Consider the following 16,495-nt stretch of genomic DNA (forward strand, 5'->3'; position numbering starts at 1 on the left):
TTCATTTCTGAATGATCTTTGTTGTGGTTGCATGTTTTGCAGTAAGTGTGTTGCTTCTTTTGTTACTTCTCCTTTTAAGTGTTCAGTAAGTTCCCTGCTCTCAGGATAAAAGGCCTTCACAACTGAATTTGCTATTGTTCTTTGCTCATTTTTCAGCAACATAGGTAGCTGAAACTCAGGAAAAGGTATAGAATCTCCAGGTTTTGTTCTACTCACATTTTACATATCGAAATAAATGGTATGTTTGTTATCAAATTTTGTCTGTTAAAAATAAACTATTATCTTCTTATTTAGAATCCTGGCATGCAAGAAAACCTTATGGTGAAAAGTGGAAGAGAAAGGATACTGTGAATTATTATGATAAATTTTTGCACAGTACCTTGTAAGTCTGTTGAGTATTATTAGATACAAAGCTCTGGTCACGCTGAAGCTAATTAAAACTTAAGGGATAAAACCTTGGCTCTGAGGAAACCTACAGTATATTCCTTAAGAACAAGTACAGTAAGTGAGGAAAGTCCTTACCTGACAGAGGACAGATGACAGAGAAACACTAGAAGAGAAGGAAAAGGTAACACAGCAACATTAAACACCTAGGAAAAGTGAGAAGAATTTCTCTGGCCCTTAGAACACCCTTCTTGGGATGACAGGCCTCAGCATGTATGTATAAAGTAATTTATCTCCGTGAAACTGCAGTGTTTCAAGTAACTGCAGCAGACCATCAGCACTTGTGGTGCTCTTACAGCAAGAAATCTGGCTGCATACTTACAGAAATTGGCATTTAAAACTCCATCCTTTCTAAAAGCGTGTAACAAGTGAATTACTGCCCTTAATTTCATAACAATGCAAGGGTGGACTACATCAGATTTTTCTCCTGTCTGAGACATTTCTGGCCCAAATAGGCAACCTGCATTATCCAAATTTTCCTTCATTTTTCTAGGAAATTATTGAAAATGCAAACAGTAAATATGTTGTGAGTCTGCAATAGCCTGGGAATTACCTGTAAAGTGCTTAAAATATTTTAAAAAGTTTGCGGTGTCTGCCTTTGCTGTTAACTTCAATTCAATTTCTATTAGACAAAATACTCAGTCTGCCTTGCACTGTTGGGAGAAAAAACCAAACCCAAACAATCCTAAATCAGCAGCTGTTCCTGAGGAAAAACCAGAATCTGGTTTCTATCTTTGATCACAGCCTTGCCAAATCAATGGGGGAGGCTTTTCGCAGTTCCTGAAGGGCTTTTTTAGCATTTAGCACGTGTACATTGTGCTTATCTGGACAGACTGAAACGGAGGCAGCGCAGACGGCTGTGGTAGCTTGGCACAAGGCCACTGCTCTGATCAGCAGCTGTTACTTTAGTCTGAACTGCTTTGGTGTTACTGTCCCAGGCTGGTGCTTAGAGTGGAAGGCTTACACACTCCTCAATAACCCTTAGCTTTGCTCTGTTTTATAATGCTGGCTGCTTGAAAAGTACTTGATTTTTCACTGTTCTGGAACAGGGTCCAACGTGGCTCTTCTGCTCTGCTACAGCTGAACAGGAATGAACATTTTTAAGGGGTCTGCATGACATGTGAGGTGCAGATTGTTACCACTTCTAGTGTTAGCATTTTAAGTAAAAGTCCTGGATTTTTCAGAAATAAAATATGTATGTCTGGGGCCCAAGTGGTGGCAGAGGCTCACACTAGCAATGAAGTATTCACCCTGGCTGCCAGGCAAGACTCTGCTTCCTTTACAAAGGATTACAAAACCTGTTAAGATTATGGCATAGAAAGGATCTGAACATGAAATTATGGGAACATTAGCAATCAGTAATCGGTAGTTTTTAAAAGCTGATTTCTTTTACTCTGCAGCATTGTATTCATATTAGTTATCTATAAGGAAACAATGGCGCAAATGATACTCTTGGAAATGTGATGAATATATCATGATGTCAGTACAGGTGGTGGGGTTTTTTTCCTTGTTTGGGAAAGTATTTTGGTCCTTGAAGAGTCAGAAAGGAGCTGTGATAGCAGCTACTGCGCCCTCATGCTTCCAAGTCCCATTCAGGACTTCAAACCATATTATCTCAGCAGGTACATCTTTCACATCCCCTTTTGTATTTAAGATACAAAAAGTCTGTATTGGAGCTTCAGACATGTACTAACATACTAAACATTTTTTGACAGAACAGATCTTGGTATCAGCTATACATTCTAATAATGGTACTAGCGTGACTTGCTTGGTTTGTTCACCTCAGATTCAGCTATACTGCAACTTATTTGGGAACCTTGTCACATCATAGTTGTACTCCTGTCTGGTTAGTGATGTGACTAAGAAAGGATTTTATGCTGTAACAATGTAGAAATGCATAAAAACACAGGTGAAAGAGCTAAGCAAGGCCTGTACATGTGTGTGCATATGTTCCCAGGCCTTTTGTATGTTCATGAGTAAAAAGTTATTACAGATCCCCTCTTCCAGCCATCACAGATTGCCTAGAACAGTAAATCTTGATACTCTTGCTGTAGTAAGAGATGAACATGTGCCACAAGTACTGGAAGGAACTGGTATGCCTGACAAGCAAGTGTTCCTAATGCTGGTGTACATCACCCTCATCAGCTGTGTTACTTGTGGGTAAGTAAAAATCATTAGCTGGGAGGAATATGGAGAAATCACTTGTAGCAATGGTACGTGGAGGCACAAGCAGGCACTAACAGAGAACAGGCCTCTGCCAAGAACTTTGGAGACAAAAGCAAGAGAGCTTGAGAATCTTTAAATACATTCAGAAAGCAAAATCTTCTAAGAAGCTTTAGGAAAAAGATAATCAGTACTCAGATAATTGACTCAAGGCAGGTGTTAAATTTGAAATTTCAAGGAAGAGCAATTAGCTGATTGACAGGGTGTTACAAGCTGAGGTTGTGCTTTCTTAGGAGCCTGCCATCCCTGGCATTTGTTCCTCTTTCAAAGGTTTTATTTACAGGTGTGCTTATCTTGGAAGCATCAGTCAATTCTCCATTGAGTTTGATTTCCTTGACTAGCGATAAAACTTCCCATTTGTGACAGTCTTACAGCTGGAAAACCTTGAGGGAAAAAACGCTGCCAGACTTGCTTCTCAGCAGGCCCCGAGACAAGCAAAAACCTCTGCTAGAAAAATCACCTTTTATTTTGTTTTGTGTTGTACTCAACCCAGAGAGCAGCTCTTTGCAAATGCCTCCAAAGCATGTACTTAAAGGATGTTTTGTTCATGCCTGCTGTTGACAAGTATAGCTAACATGTTTTACAGCTGCTGCGTGGCTGCTACCTTTTGAGCCAAAGACTGAGATCAGATTATTTTGAGATCAGATTTTCTGTTTTAGTCCGGCAGAAAATCCCCTCTCAGATCTAGCAGTGAATCTGTCTTGAGGTAAATGTTTTTAGATGTTAACAGTATCATGCAGGCTTGCGTAGCACTTGTGTCGCACTTGTAACTTGCGTAACCCTTACTTACTTGATTTTGATTCACACATGATAGATAAGGGGATTGTATTACTTGCTGCATCTCTCTAACACCTTGTTCCAGTGAGGCTCTGATCCTTCTGAGGTTATTTGGTGCCACAGCAAGCAAGAATGAGCAGTTTTGAAAGTAAGTTAGAGATTCATCCAGGCCCAGAGAACTGAAATGTTTTGACAGCAAGAATTAACAGGCCAGCTTAGCTGAAATTCTAATGTTGAAACTTACTTGTAGATGCATTTATTTACATAAAAATAAATATACGCAACTGCAGTATTTGCTTGCCCTTTATCTTCCTTTGCAGGACAAGTTAGATTTGCTGAGTGCCCACGTTCTCTCCCAGTGGACACAGTCGCTGTCTTCAGTCTTTGTCCCATCAACAGACAGAATAGCTGGCTACAGACTCCATTTTGCACCCAAGAGGCTCTGTTCAGAGTCCTTCTAGTCTCACCCCGCCTTGAAACAGGGAGTATGTATTCTACGTGTACATCTAGATCCAAGAGGGGCTGGAGAGAAGAGAAGGCAGGTAATCTAGTCCCCCAAAATGTAAACATGTTTTTATTTAATGCCTTTCACTCATCACAAGGTACTTTTTCCCCACCCCCAACCCCCAAAACCAAGATGGCAGCATAAGGCACCGTGTAGACACATGCACAGTCCACATACCATCTATGTAAGATTTAAAAACACAGCTATAGTTCTTACCAACAGTACCATGTGTCGTTATTAATGTACACAATATGATTTTCCCCAGAGTTTGTTCTGGAGAAATGAACTATTAATTTAGAATGGTAAGACTTTACCCACCCACCCACCACAAAAAGCCAGATTAAAAACACAGGTACAGAGCTTAATACCAGAATAATGAGATTAGTTCATAAATTAAAAAAAATACAAAAAAAATCAACAGTTTCACTCTTATTTTCAGAAGGTCCCATGTGATGTCATGTACTGTGCAGAGACTCCTTACTATGTCCTCTTCCCCTTTCAAAAGCAAGAAAACTGACAAGTAGACCCAAGACTTCTAGTGTTTGTCATTGATGGCAAAAAGGCAGTTACAGCTCTATGCATCCGGCTTAACCACGTAACTGCAGGATCCCCAGCGAGTTATCTGAAGGCTTTTCCTCTGTCCAAAGGAAGAAGGACTTGACACAATGTTCTTTGGCTGCAAGTTCTTAAAGGCTTCCACTGAAAGGGTTCTCCTTCAAAAAAAAGAAAAACTGCAGTTGCTGTGGGATTTTGTTTTTTTACTAAGAAAATGTTGAGGAATAGGTGGAACCGATGTAATAGTTTGAGTGAAGCCCTCACAGTGCTAAGATGTTGGGGTCTGCTACAAATATTCAAGTTCCAAGGCGTGCCGAAGAGCTTCCAGGTCAGCGTGACAAGAGATTCTCCAGAATGGCATGTTGTGCTAGAGTGAAACCAAAAGAGGGTATTTTTTGGTTTTTGGTTAATACTGAGATCAAAACAACTTTCTTAGTTTGCACCCTTGGAAACAGAGCTTTTTACTTGGGCCACCAGGTTGTCACGGTGTCACAGGCATCTTAGAGAGGAAGGAAGGGAGTGGGAAGTGTCTATTTGCTGATATGTTTGTTTCTCCTATGCAGAGAGGAAGGCAGATCCTCCACAATTTAGGAGTGTCCTGCTTCAGAGACGATGAAGGACATGGGCAGGCTGACTTTCTGAATGTACTAGCTACTAAACTTTACTCCCCTATTTTTTTTCATGGATTAATTAGGAATGTTTCTAGAATTGCAGTATTTCTAGAAACAATTTTAGGTGAACATCACTATAGAAAGCTGTTGTCAGTGCTTCACAGACAAGTAAACAATATATATCATAAAAGAAAGTTATTAAAATTTATAAAAACCTAAACAAAAGAATAAAATACCACACAGAGTCAAAATGCTTCCTAACAATTCCCTTTCCCAGTTACCTGGAACAGTATGCCATACAGCATTTTCTGGAAATGTAGGAACCGGTATCATTGCTCAGATCAATTATTCATTTAGTGTAACTGCTGCTTCAGCAAAACGTGCGATAGGCTTGTAAGACAGCCAGTCCCCAAAAAACTTTCCTAATTCCTGTTTTTGAGATACTATCTTATGTTATTCTCCTGCCTCCCTGTTTTTCAATTTATAGTTACTGTGATAAATCTGAAGTCATGTATACAAATGTCCAAGTTCTAACCAGCCAGTTCCACTTGAAATCTTAGCACCTGGACAAAATCTGGAAAGGTCAGCTACCTGTGACTTAGTATATCTATCTTCTTTATAATATCCTGATTAATCTCTTTAAAATTGTGAATATACTCCAGGAACACAAGACTTGCATCTGAAAGAGGATGAAGTATCAACTTTTTTAAGTGCTGTGAAACAAGTACAGTTCAATAGGCGGGCGACCAGGGATGGAAACTGTGATCTGGTAAGGTACAAACGGTACTCTGAAAGCATCATTGTAACAACATAGTTCTGCAATCATCAGCAATTGCTAGGACCCCGTGGTTGCTTGCAAAGAGCTAACGTCAAAGTAATTAGAACATGCTTTTAGCTGTGAAATACAACTTTTCTTGGTATGTTCTGGTGAGCCTGGGGTTTGAGCTGGATTTGTTTCTTCTCCAAAACAGTTAAAGCGGTTTTACTTTAGATCACACAGCTCATTTCTGCACTTAGATTTTTATAACAACATTTTGGATTGTGATTTTCTTAGCTTCCTCCCAAAATACCGGTCTCTAGTCAGTGGTATGTTGATATATGTTACAACACACAGTATGTGATATGCAGTTACAAACGTATAGAAAGCCTGAACTGACAGAGCTTTACACCCTTTCCAGTACGTGAATAAAATTTTTGAGTATTTTATCACTGTAAATAATTCAACCGTAAACATACCGCTTCTGGATAAACAGCTTAGACAAAGCTTTAGAGAATATATACTTCCTAGATAGATGATTCTGATGAAGGGAGATGTTCCTTTTCCAAGAGTATGTACCTATGTAAAAAAACCTGCAGTGGTTCCAGATGTTTATTTTACAGAGTGTCTATTTACACTCCTCTGATGTTTAAATACAACTCGTTTCCCTCTCCTATGTTGCCCATCAGTAAACAAATGTTTTCTTCAAGCTATTTATCAGTGTGTGTAGAGACAGAAAGCAAACACAGACATCTGAAGCAATTGGAATCCATTGCTCTGCGATTTCACTTTAAGGGGAAAAGTTATTTCCTTCTCCCTCCCCCCTCCCCTGGTTGTTATTAAACCCCTTCCGTTAAATTATCTATTTTTCTTTCCTAAATGAGAAGAAAACTTGGCCTCCCAGTCACTCCTGTTCAGCATTTACAGATTTATCATTCATCAGACAGGTGAAGAAAAATGACCCACTAAAACAGAGATATTATCAGTGCTGTCGGCAAAACAGTGAAAGGCTCTCTGCCTGCCCCCTCCCCCCCCCTTTTTTTTTATAAAGCTCAGGTGTGTAGCAGCCTTGACTAATGATTGTCATCAATCAAAGGAGGCAATAGCCCAGCAAAGAATGTGCTTTACTAATGGGAGAGCTGCTGAGGCCAGGAGACACAAGCAAGAGGGCTCTTGAAATCCTGGCACAGAAGATTGTTGAACCTTCCCACTTCTTCATACAGCCAGAGAGCCCCTGCAGCCTTTGATGCAGTCATGTTCACTGACCCACTGCCTTTGAAGTATGGCACTGGGCTGTCAAAAGCAGCAGGCTATTATCACTTCATTCCCAGTCATGCATTTTGGACTTTTCTCTGACAATTCCTTAACCCTTCATGAACTGTAGAACAATTTGCAGATTTAGCTAGTTTTCCAAGGTGGGCGCAGGTATTGTTGCTTCCATTGGCCAGGGGAAATAAATACACTATAAAAAAAGAGGGTTTCTGCTGCTTTGAAGATGACCTGAGATACAATTCTGGGGACAGAACATGTGTCCATCACCTTATCAGCTGGGATCCCTTTGTTCCTGGGTTTGTGCACCCAATGAGCTCAGATTTGCTTGGAAAGCCTTTACAGGATCTTCATTCGGAATGAGATGTCAGGTCCTCCAGCACAAGGTTCAGCTGTATAGCTGAGTTCCTGTGATGTAATATTTTGTACATCACCTGAGCTACACCAGTCATCTGTGTGCCTATTAAAACTTAACCGGTTTGCTGAAGATGGAACTTAGGCAGTCAGTTCCTGCAGCTCAACTCATGTGCAATGCCCCTGAAGCAAATGCAGCTCAATCATATTTCTGCAGGCACATCAGGAGCACAAGAGCCAGGATGTACAAAGACATCTTGCAAATAGTGCTTGCCATTAACAAATTGTCCCTGTAAAACCAAATAAATGGAGAATCCAGGCAGGTTTCTGTTCTAAAGTTTAGAATGAAAACTTTGGCTGTTCAATTGTCATGTTGTACAATTCAGTTGATGTACCTGACTGCTTTCCTTCAGATCTTTGGTTGTTGCTCTCCATGTTTCTAACACTCCTGCACTGATATCCCATGTGTATGGCAGAAGGTATTCCTTGCTCTATTTCTAGCTGCCTGCCTCTATCCCCCCCCAGTCACTGTAAGCAGAACGCAAGCTTTGGTCTTTTCAAATTTTGCTTTTTTCTCTTCCAAAAGAGAGGAGGGGTTCCAGCTCCTCTCCTCTTACAGTCTACCCAAAGCAAAGAAGCTTCAACTGGTCCCTAAAACTCCATTTCTCATATCCCAATGAGTGGACTGTGGATACTAATGACTGGAGGACTCAACTGGATGCACGGGTTAGTCCATTTAATTCTTTCTAAGGCTACCAATGTCAGTGGGCCACATCTATGCAGTGAGCGTGAAATATTACCAAGGGCTTGTTATTCCTGACCATACTGCTTTCGCAGTTTCTGTTCTACTTTGTGTTCAGTACATCTTCCCAATTTCATTTTGCTTGTGAAATTAATCACATTGATCCATGTATCATTGGTAAAGGCAGCAACTCAGTACTAGTCCCTTTGGTATTCACTCTAATGATGTTACACCCTATGATCTCAATGAGTCATAAATACATGTATGTATATATGCATATTCTAATAAGTAATTCAAAACTAATTCCAATAATTTGGAATTTACAAAAGCAACATGTGTAGCTCAAATTCACCCTGCTTGCTCATCTGAGATCACACACTGGAGTTTTCCTTTTCATGTGTTTAAAGCCAACTTTATTAAGCAAGAATGATTCCTGGAACATGTGACACAGCCACTGCCTGAAAAATTGCACTAGCTACCAAGGTGGGTGGGTTTTACAGTATGAAATTTCTCACAAGGTTGTTGAGTATTTTGCATATTAAGAAATGAGACCAATTGTAAACTGTTTCAAATGGAGGGAGCTTCATTAAATGCCTAAGTAAAGAAAGGGTAATTGAAACGAAAACTTGGGAGAATCCAGCATGGCATCCACAAACTGTACCTTTTTTGCTCCCTGTTCCTCTTCAACACCATCTCCTATTACAATGTACACGGCTTTCCTTCCAAACCTTTGCATTATTCTTTCAAAACAGCTCTCTTTTCCTAAGCAACAGAAGAGAAGACACATTTTTTTTATCTGGACACATACAGCAGGTGGGGCTAACATTCAGGTACTGGAACTGGAGCTGGGACCTAACTGAAGTTGCTGCTACATTCCTCGTTTTCTTTTGAAGTTAGAACCTAACTGAATCTTCATCTGAGATGGATTCTCTCCCTCTCGTGACAGTTACTAGCATTTTCTTTATCAACCAAGGACATCCAAGTGCTGCCAGTCTTCCGTAAGCTTTGCGACTGATGCACTGCTTAGACCAGCAGTTGGTAGACTGATACAACACTCATGGTATTCAGTTTCAAGAGCCCTCTTCTGTTCATTCTGGTTGCAGTAAAAACATGAAAATACAAACCTTAGAGGTTCAAACACATACCAGAAAGAACAGAACACAAAAAAAGCCCCAAGCCAACCCTACCAGTATTTGTTACTCACACAGCTTCATAAAGCTCATTCAGCACACTTGATCCCTCTGCAAGAATAAGAGGATCCAGTGTTTCTGTATGTAACAGATCCAACCAGTCTGTCTTCCTCCTAGCTGGGTGCAGTTGAACGTCCCACATGCAGTAGATGCTCCATAGGGTGGGTATTTTTCAGGCTCACTCCCCCATGGAAATACTTGGGAAGAGTGGTTTTTGTTTTTTGGGTTTGTGTTTGGTTTTTTTTTCAGTCTGTACTAGTTTAAGTGCGGGCAGTCAGGATGTGAATTAGAGATGTGTAAACATGGAGCTCAAAATAAAGCTCACACATTGCTTGTTGTGATCGGGTTGGATGGATGTGCCTGACTTAGGGACAAAACTTCAGTCTACCTTTGAGGATGCCTAAGTTAGTTTGCTCCTACCTGTTTTTGTTGCACTGTAAATGTTTTCAATGGGGAAGACAGTACCCAGTCCATAGAGAAGCACTTTAGCGAGAGCTGGTATAAGCTGAGTTGTGGTGACCAACACATTCACACAGTTAGGCCTAGAAAACAAAAGTTAGTAGAAGTGGCAATCTGTGTTTCTCTCTTTTACTCTAAGACTGAAAGATGGTAGGAAGCAAACCTTTCTTGCAACTGGAAGTTCCTAAGCCATTTGGAGATTATGCAGCTAGAGGCAGATAATGTGAGTACTGGTAATGTCTTTTTATCAACTTAGTAGAATGAAAAAAACATAAAACAAACTAGCAGTAGTGATGCAGCCTTACTGCATGCATGCCAGGATCTATTTTGTGGGAATTTAAACACGATGTAGTAATGTCCATGCTGGGTTCTTCGAGTGAACATGTTCAGGGATAGAAGGGCCCTTTTCTCCCTTTCCTACTCTTTTGTCCATCTGTTCACATGAAAAGTGTGCCACAGATGAAGTAGCCAAAGAAAGGCAAGGAAAAAGACTTTCTTTTGCCTAGTTCATCATCTCAAGCTCACCCCAACCCTTGATAATTCAAGTCTGGCAAACATGTGCAGACTGGCCTCCCATAGGTTTGGCCAGCAAAGTCCTATGAATGTGTCTCGATTTGTTTAGAGGGGGAAAAAAAGGGAAGCAAAGGAGATCCTGGATCAAGCCTGTAGGCAATTCTTTAAGCTGTTCTTACCGGGAATGTATCAAATTCAGTGCCTTCAGAGCATGTGTGAGCCAGAGATCAGTCAGCGCTTCGAGTTCTGCTCTTAACTGCAGCCAGGTTTCTCTCTTAGGAGCTCCTATTAAACCTGTAAGCAGGGAAAACATCTTTGCAGAAGCACAGAAAGGCAGCTGCATGGCTTTGTATGTAGAATGCCAAAGGGCTCCTGTCTGTGTTCTGAATACTATCTCTCTCACTGTCCTTCTCTTGGCCCTGGTGCAGGCTGCTTCCTTTTGCCCACTGCCATATCACTGTAAGGCTCTGCCTTGAGGTACATGAGGCCCAACTGCACACTCCTATGCTACCGCAGCTCAGCTTCCTTCCTCTCCAGCGGAATGGTATCAGTAACCTGCATGCTGCGGGACCTCCTTAAAACACCTTTCTTGGAGTTAGCATAAAGCTTGCATGGGAAGTGAGCAAGAGGATGAAAGAGCTGTTTATAGCCGGTAGTGAGTAGCCTGAGCTGAGAGACTTCTGAAGCCAGGATGGTTTTGGTTCTCCTGAAAAGCTATGCACCATTTCCAGTACATGCAGGTAGGCTATTCCTCCAACCAAAAAAAGGTTGTGGTGATGCTCTGAGTTTTGCTTCTTCCTCTTTCTAGTCAGAGACCTGGCACTGACGTTCTAGAAGAGAAGACAAGCAGCCTATTGGAAGAACCCAGGGCATCCTGATATCTGGTGGTATTGTTTTGGGGGAGTTAAAAACAAGTAGTTATGGTATAAGAATGCCTTCAGACAGAGATCAGCCATTTGTTCTGTGGAAAAAAAAGCATATTTAGTTTTGAACTGTTTGCTTGCTTACTAAACATTTTGGAAAATTGGAGAAGGTTGCTTTCCTGCCAAAGAAATTACAAAATAAAGCCCCACACTTGGACTGGAGTCATTCTCAAACCACTCAACCAGGTATTCTAGCATATCTCCTGCAAACGCTGTACAGAACCTTATTTAAGGATGACTGCTGAAAAACTTGCTCAGCTCACTGTGAAGTATTCTTATCACAATGCTCCCTACACCTCCTCCATACATGTCACTAGCAGGGTCAGAAGTATTTGGGAAGATGAAAGGCACACTTGTTGCTTGGCCATAAACACTTACCCCCTACATTGTTTTTGTAGGTGTTGTACATCTCTTTCACCCGACGGTAGCGGAATGCTAATTTCCTCATCCAGTCAACTCCCCCATGAACACCTGAGCCCAGACACAGATTTGCACTGGCAGTTGAACTGTGAAAGCCATCTGCAGAGAAGTTGTATGTGCTGGGAAAGTAGGAGGGAAGGGGAGAGGTCAGTATAATTACAGTCTATAGAGTGCCAGCAGGGAGTGGAAACAATTGAAAAGAAATGTGGAGACAAGTGGCAGCAGAGATATACGCAGGACACGCTGTACAGAACTGGAGTTCATCTCCAGCAGTTACTAGCACAGATGTTAAAAATGTTCTTACTGTAAACACAACGCAGGTTACTTAGCACTACCTGCCAATTCTGAGGCTCTCTGGAGTACAGAATGTCTGACTGTCCTCAGGTCACTGAAATTCCTCATCTGCCTCTCATCCAAGCTGCTAAGGTAACTGCAGAAATTTCAAAGCAACTCTAGAGTAATTACCACAATTAACTGGGAGCAAGTGACAGTTCCACAAACACCTTAAACAGGCAGTTCCTTTGAAGAAAGCAATCCTGCCTTCTACCAGGCATTTGTTCCTGTCTTCAGCCCTCCTCCATGTCCCTTTCTTTGTACCAGCACAAACATTTCTTCAGCACTGAGATGAATCAGATGAGGGAACTGTTCCAGTTAAAAGAGAATACAGCTTTAAAAAAAAAAAAGTTGCTTTTTGGATGGATCAGTTCCCTGGTTTGGGGGAGAGGGGACATGCAGAGGCAGTACTAGCTCATGTCTTCTTAAAATGTTTGCCAGATGACAGCATGAGGATGGGTTTCATGGCTTGAGCAGATCTCTGAGCTGCAATGGAAGAGGGCAGCCACAGCTCGTGGGGCACAGTTGGCAGGATCAGGTGACAGACCCAGTGAATTTGGACAAACTTGGTTTGTACCAGAGCAAGGGAAGGGACAGAAAGGCTCAGCAACACAGACCTACCCTTCTCAGCTGCAGCTTGAAGTTAGCTCAGCTTATAGTGTTTCTGACACCTGATTGGGGGAGTAGCCAGTGCTTGTATATTCACATCCTGATTTACCGCACAGTAATTTCCCCTTCTCGAAAGGCCTGATGCCACTTTATTTCTGTATTAGAGCATCCAGATAGGAGTTCATCATGCTTAACATACTTCAGTCAGCTCAGCTTCATTTCCCATGTAGACAAGCCATGAGCAGCTGAGAAGTACTTTTGAAACAACTGAAATGACTCAGGCAGGGGCTTTTCACAGGATTCAAGATATGCTGTTAGCATACAGACTTTTTTGTTCACTCAAAGTAAGTGCACTGATTGAGATAAAACTCAAATTAATGTTTTAATCAATGCCTGAAGAAGTATCCAGACTCACCCGCTTACAGGCCACAGGAGCCAAAGGACCTAAATGTACCTGTGCCATTTCAGTGCTTTGCAAAGCACAAACCAGCGTATCACTTAGGGCAAAAATCTTTCAAGTGTTCCCTGCAGAAGGAAAAGTGTCTTCCCTCAAATACTTCATTGTTTTCTGTGCTGTTTTGGCACCAAGTCCTCATAATAACCAGCCATAAAAACACAAGTTATAAAGCTGTGTTATGACCTCTGCACATTTCATTCTTATGCCAATTACCATGACTCTGCAGGCAACACTTTGGGAAAGGTAGAGGTAACTGTACAGAAGTAGTTTTTATGTACACGATGATCTAACTTATACAGGTAATAGTGATGTTTGGTGCAGTTTTGGTACAAGTTTCTACCAGTGACAAGGCTCTGGCATGGCAAGGTCCGCAGTCCTCACTACTAAGCCCATACATTACAGATTGGGCAGCAGGAAACCTTTCAATCTGGTTTTGAAGCATTTTAGCCACACCTGTGCCAACTGGCTGGCCAAATCACATCAGGAACTAGTGTAGTCTGACAGGAGTTCAACCTAATTTTAGATATATTTCCCAGAATGGTTCAAAGTTCAGTATAGTCAGGGCTTGACAGTAGGCACAGGCATATTAATGTGAGAAAGGGGACTCTCTGCTTCTGTGTGCTTAATAAATGCAGACAGCATGGAGCCAGGGAGGGGAGAGGATGCATGTCTGAGAATGTTATTTTACATCACTGACCAGCCCCCTGCTATTTTCAAACAGCTGCGGACTACCTGACCTGCAGCTTCCAGCCTGGAGAAACCGTACCTTAGATCTTGACCATTGTCATCTGATGATACATCATCTATGTGGATCTGGTCACAGTCCTGAGAAGCATATGAAAGAAAATACAGCAGTTAAGTAAATGCTTTGAAAAAAATTTTGAAAGAATGTAATGAAAAATTACTTTAAGGGTAATATTAAGGAAATAAATTCTTAAATATTGCTAGTATTGTCTGGCATAGTCTAGCCAGTTAATTGTTAGGAAAAAGTATCACATCGCACTTGCACAAAATATGAATAGAGTGTGTGTGTGTCTGTGTGTATTAGAGAGAGAGATCTGCTGTTATCTAAGGGCACAACAGCTCATGAATATACAGTAAGTGAAAATCCTTCCTATCCAGACAGGAGGGAGAGAGATGCTTGTGTTTTAGCCAGGAAAACTGTGTTTTTTAAACTTTGTATGCATGATAAGGCAGAGATTTGGCAGCATTTCGTCCTGTGAGAACACTGCTTTGGACAGGAGGTGGATGCCCACATAATTACAAGGGGAGAAGATCTGTCCCAAAGACATTTCCAGAGATGCCTGTCTGTTTTCCCAGTTTGTTCTGAGGGGGCTGAGCTTCCTTTGATGTGCAGGGAAGCTGGGCTGAAGCACTGAAGGCCGCACCCTTTCATAGCCCCAGCCACAGACAGAGTTAAGGAATAATGTGTGTTAGTAATGAGGAAATCTATGCACAGGAAATTTAACCAGAATATATACTTGGAGCTCAGCCTGCATGAAGTATGTACTTTAGATCTTATCTTCCAAAATTCTTCACTGTTTGAATGGTGGAGGCCCTGCCTCAAAAATTTGAGAAATGTTATTTCTTTGCATTTCTATGCATACATGTTTCTTTCTATGTATATTCTTCTTAGCATTAAGATTAGAAACAGAAAAATCAGGATTTTTCTCCCACCACCTTAAATCTCCTTTCTCCATGACCCTTGCAGGCAAGAACAAAACAGAAAGCCTTCAAGCTGATGAATGCTATCTTTTGTTCTGGCTGATTTTTCAACAGAGGTAAAAGCACTTGGTACAACAGGACTCCGAAGTCAGAACTTAACCACGGTACAGTTATTCTTCACCACTTCAGTATTCTGTAAACCACAGAATTTGTCTTACCTTCTCTCCTGGTTTTGGCTGGGATAGAGTTAATTTTCTTTCTAGTAGCTGGTATAGTGTTACATTTTGGATTTAGCATGAGAATAATGTTGATAATACACTGATGTTTTCAGTTGTCGCTAAGCAGTGTTTATACTAAGTCAAGGATTTTTCAGCTTCTCATGCCCAGCCAGCAAGAAAGCTGGTGGGGCACAAGAAGTTGGGAGGGGACACAGCCAGGGCAGCTGACCCCAACCGGCCAAAGGGATATTCCATACCATGTGACGTCATGCCCAGTAAATAAACTGGGGGGAGTTGGCCAGGGCAGGGCAGATCGCTGCTCAGGAACTAACTGGGTATCAGTTGGTGAGTTGTGAGCATTTGCATTGTGCATCACTTGCTTTGTATATTCTAATTCTTTTGTTATTATTATTGTAATTTTATTATTGTTAATATTATCATTATTATTTTCTTCCTTTCTGTCCTATGAAACTGTTCTATCTCAACCCATGAGTCTTAATCTGTTGTGTCCCCCCGCAATTCTCTCCCCCATCCCACTTGGTGGGGCGGAGTGAGTGAGCAGCTGCGTGGTGCTTAGTTGCTGTCTGGGGTTAAACCATGACACCTTCCTTACACAATTATGAGTTTTATGACTTACTTTAAACTATCTCCTTTCAAAAAAAGAAAAAATCCCCAAACAAGTAACCAAACTTGCTATCAATGGCAAAATGTCACAGATAGATCGTTCTTGTCCATAATCATGAGATTTTCTGCAGGATTTATTTTAGATAATTCTCAAAAAGACACATGATTTTATCTTGTTCTCATCTCATCAGTCCTCTTATCAACCTATCACTGGGGTGTATATTTCTGTATATAATTGAAGTCAAGCAGCTGAATAGCAGATCTCTGACGGCACCTCTCTCTCTTTCTCTCCTCTACCCCCATCATTTTTTAAGTCCCCCTGCCAATAGCTGTTGTGAGCCATGCTGGGATAATATTGATGCAGCCCACTCCAGTTGTGTGATGCGGGCATTAAGTCAGGGGAAAGGTATTTGTGGAGGGATCTGTTTTTCTCATTTGTGAATGAATTGTTCTGTACACTGAAGTGTGACAACAGTAGCTATCACATTTCTAACTTAATAAAATACCATGACACTTGGTGAGACGCTACCTCATAGTCCGCCGGCTGAGCCTATCATGTTACTGGGTGAAACAGGGAAGCTGGTTAAAGCAAGAATGTGGACCATGTTTTACTACTTGGTTACGAGACTAATCTTTCATTCTTGCAGAATTTCCTTGAAATCTTAGTGAGTGGGGAATCAAGGCAGGATATCTGGGCTGCTGAAAAGAAGGTCCAGATTGTTCAAATGTAAGTCTGCAGTGGGGACATATCCCAGTCTTCACATCTGCTGACTTTTTAAAATGCTACTCTAGGATCTCAGAGGTACATGATGTGTGGCACGTACAGCCTGTAACTGAGTCAAACATG

At 41.3% G+C, this 16,495-nt stretch overlaps 1 protein-coding gene across 11 annotated transcripts in view; it reads right to left on the reverse strand.

Annotated features, from left to right (window-relative positions):
- Window positions 1-3,669: 3,669 nt before the first annotated feature.
- The window catches only part of EYA2 (EYA transcriptional coactivator and phosphatase 2), a 105,270-nt gene continuing 92,444 nt past the window's right edge, over window positions 3,670-16,495 (reverse strand). For 10 of the 11 annotated variants that reach the window (XM_052788604.1, XM_052788624.1, XM_052788597.1 and 7 more), the window contains 6 exons: window positions 13,908-13,966; window positions 11,701-11,861; window positions 10,579-10,693; window positions 9,848-9,969; window positions 8,899-8,999; window positions 3,670-4,871 (listed from right to left, as the gene is read on the reverse strand). In XM_052788604.1, coding sequence (XP_052644564.1) covers window positions 4,791-4,871; window positions 8,899-8,999; window positions 9,848-9,969; window positions 10,579-10,693; window positions 11,701-11,861; window positions 13,908-13,966 — 639 coding nt within the window. In that variant the 3' untranslated portion in view covers window positions 3,670-4,790. The remainder of the gene's footprint in view (window positions 4,872-8,898; window positions 9,000-9,847; window positions 9,970-10,578; window positions 10,694-11,700; window positions 11,862-13,907; window positions 13,967-16,495) is intronic. The other variant, XM_052788590.1, reaches the window with a different exon arrangement.

This window comes from Harpia harpyja, chromosome 1 (genome assembly GCF_026419915.1).
Source record: "Harpia harpyja isolate bHarHar1 chromosome 1, bHarHar1 primary haplotype, whole genome shotgun sequence".
In the NCBI taxonomy this organism is placed as follows: domain Eukaryota; kingdom Metazoa; phylum Chordata; class Aves; order Accipitriformes; family Accipitridae; genus Harpia; species Harpia harpyja.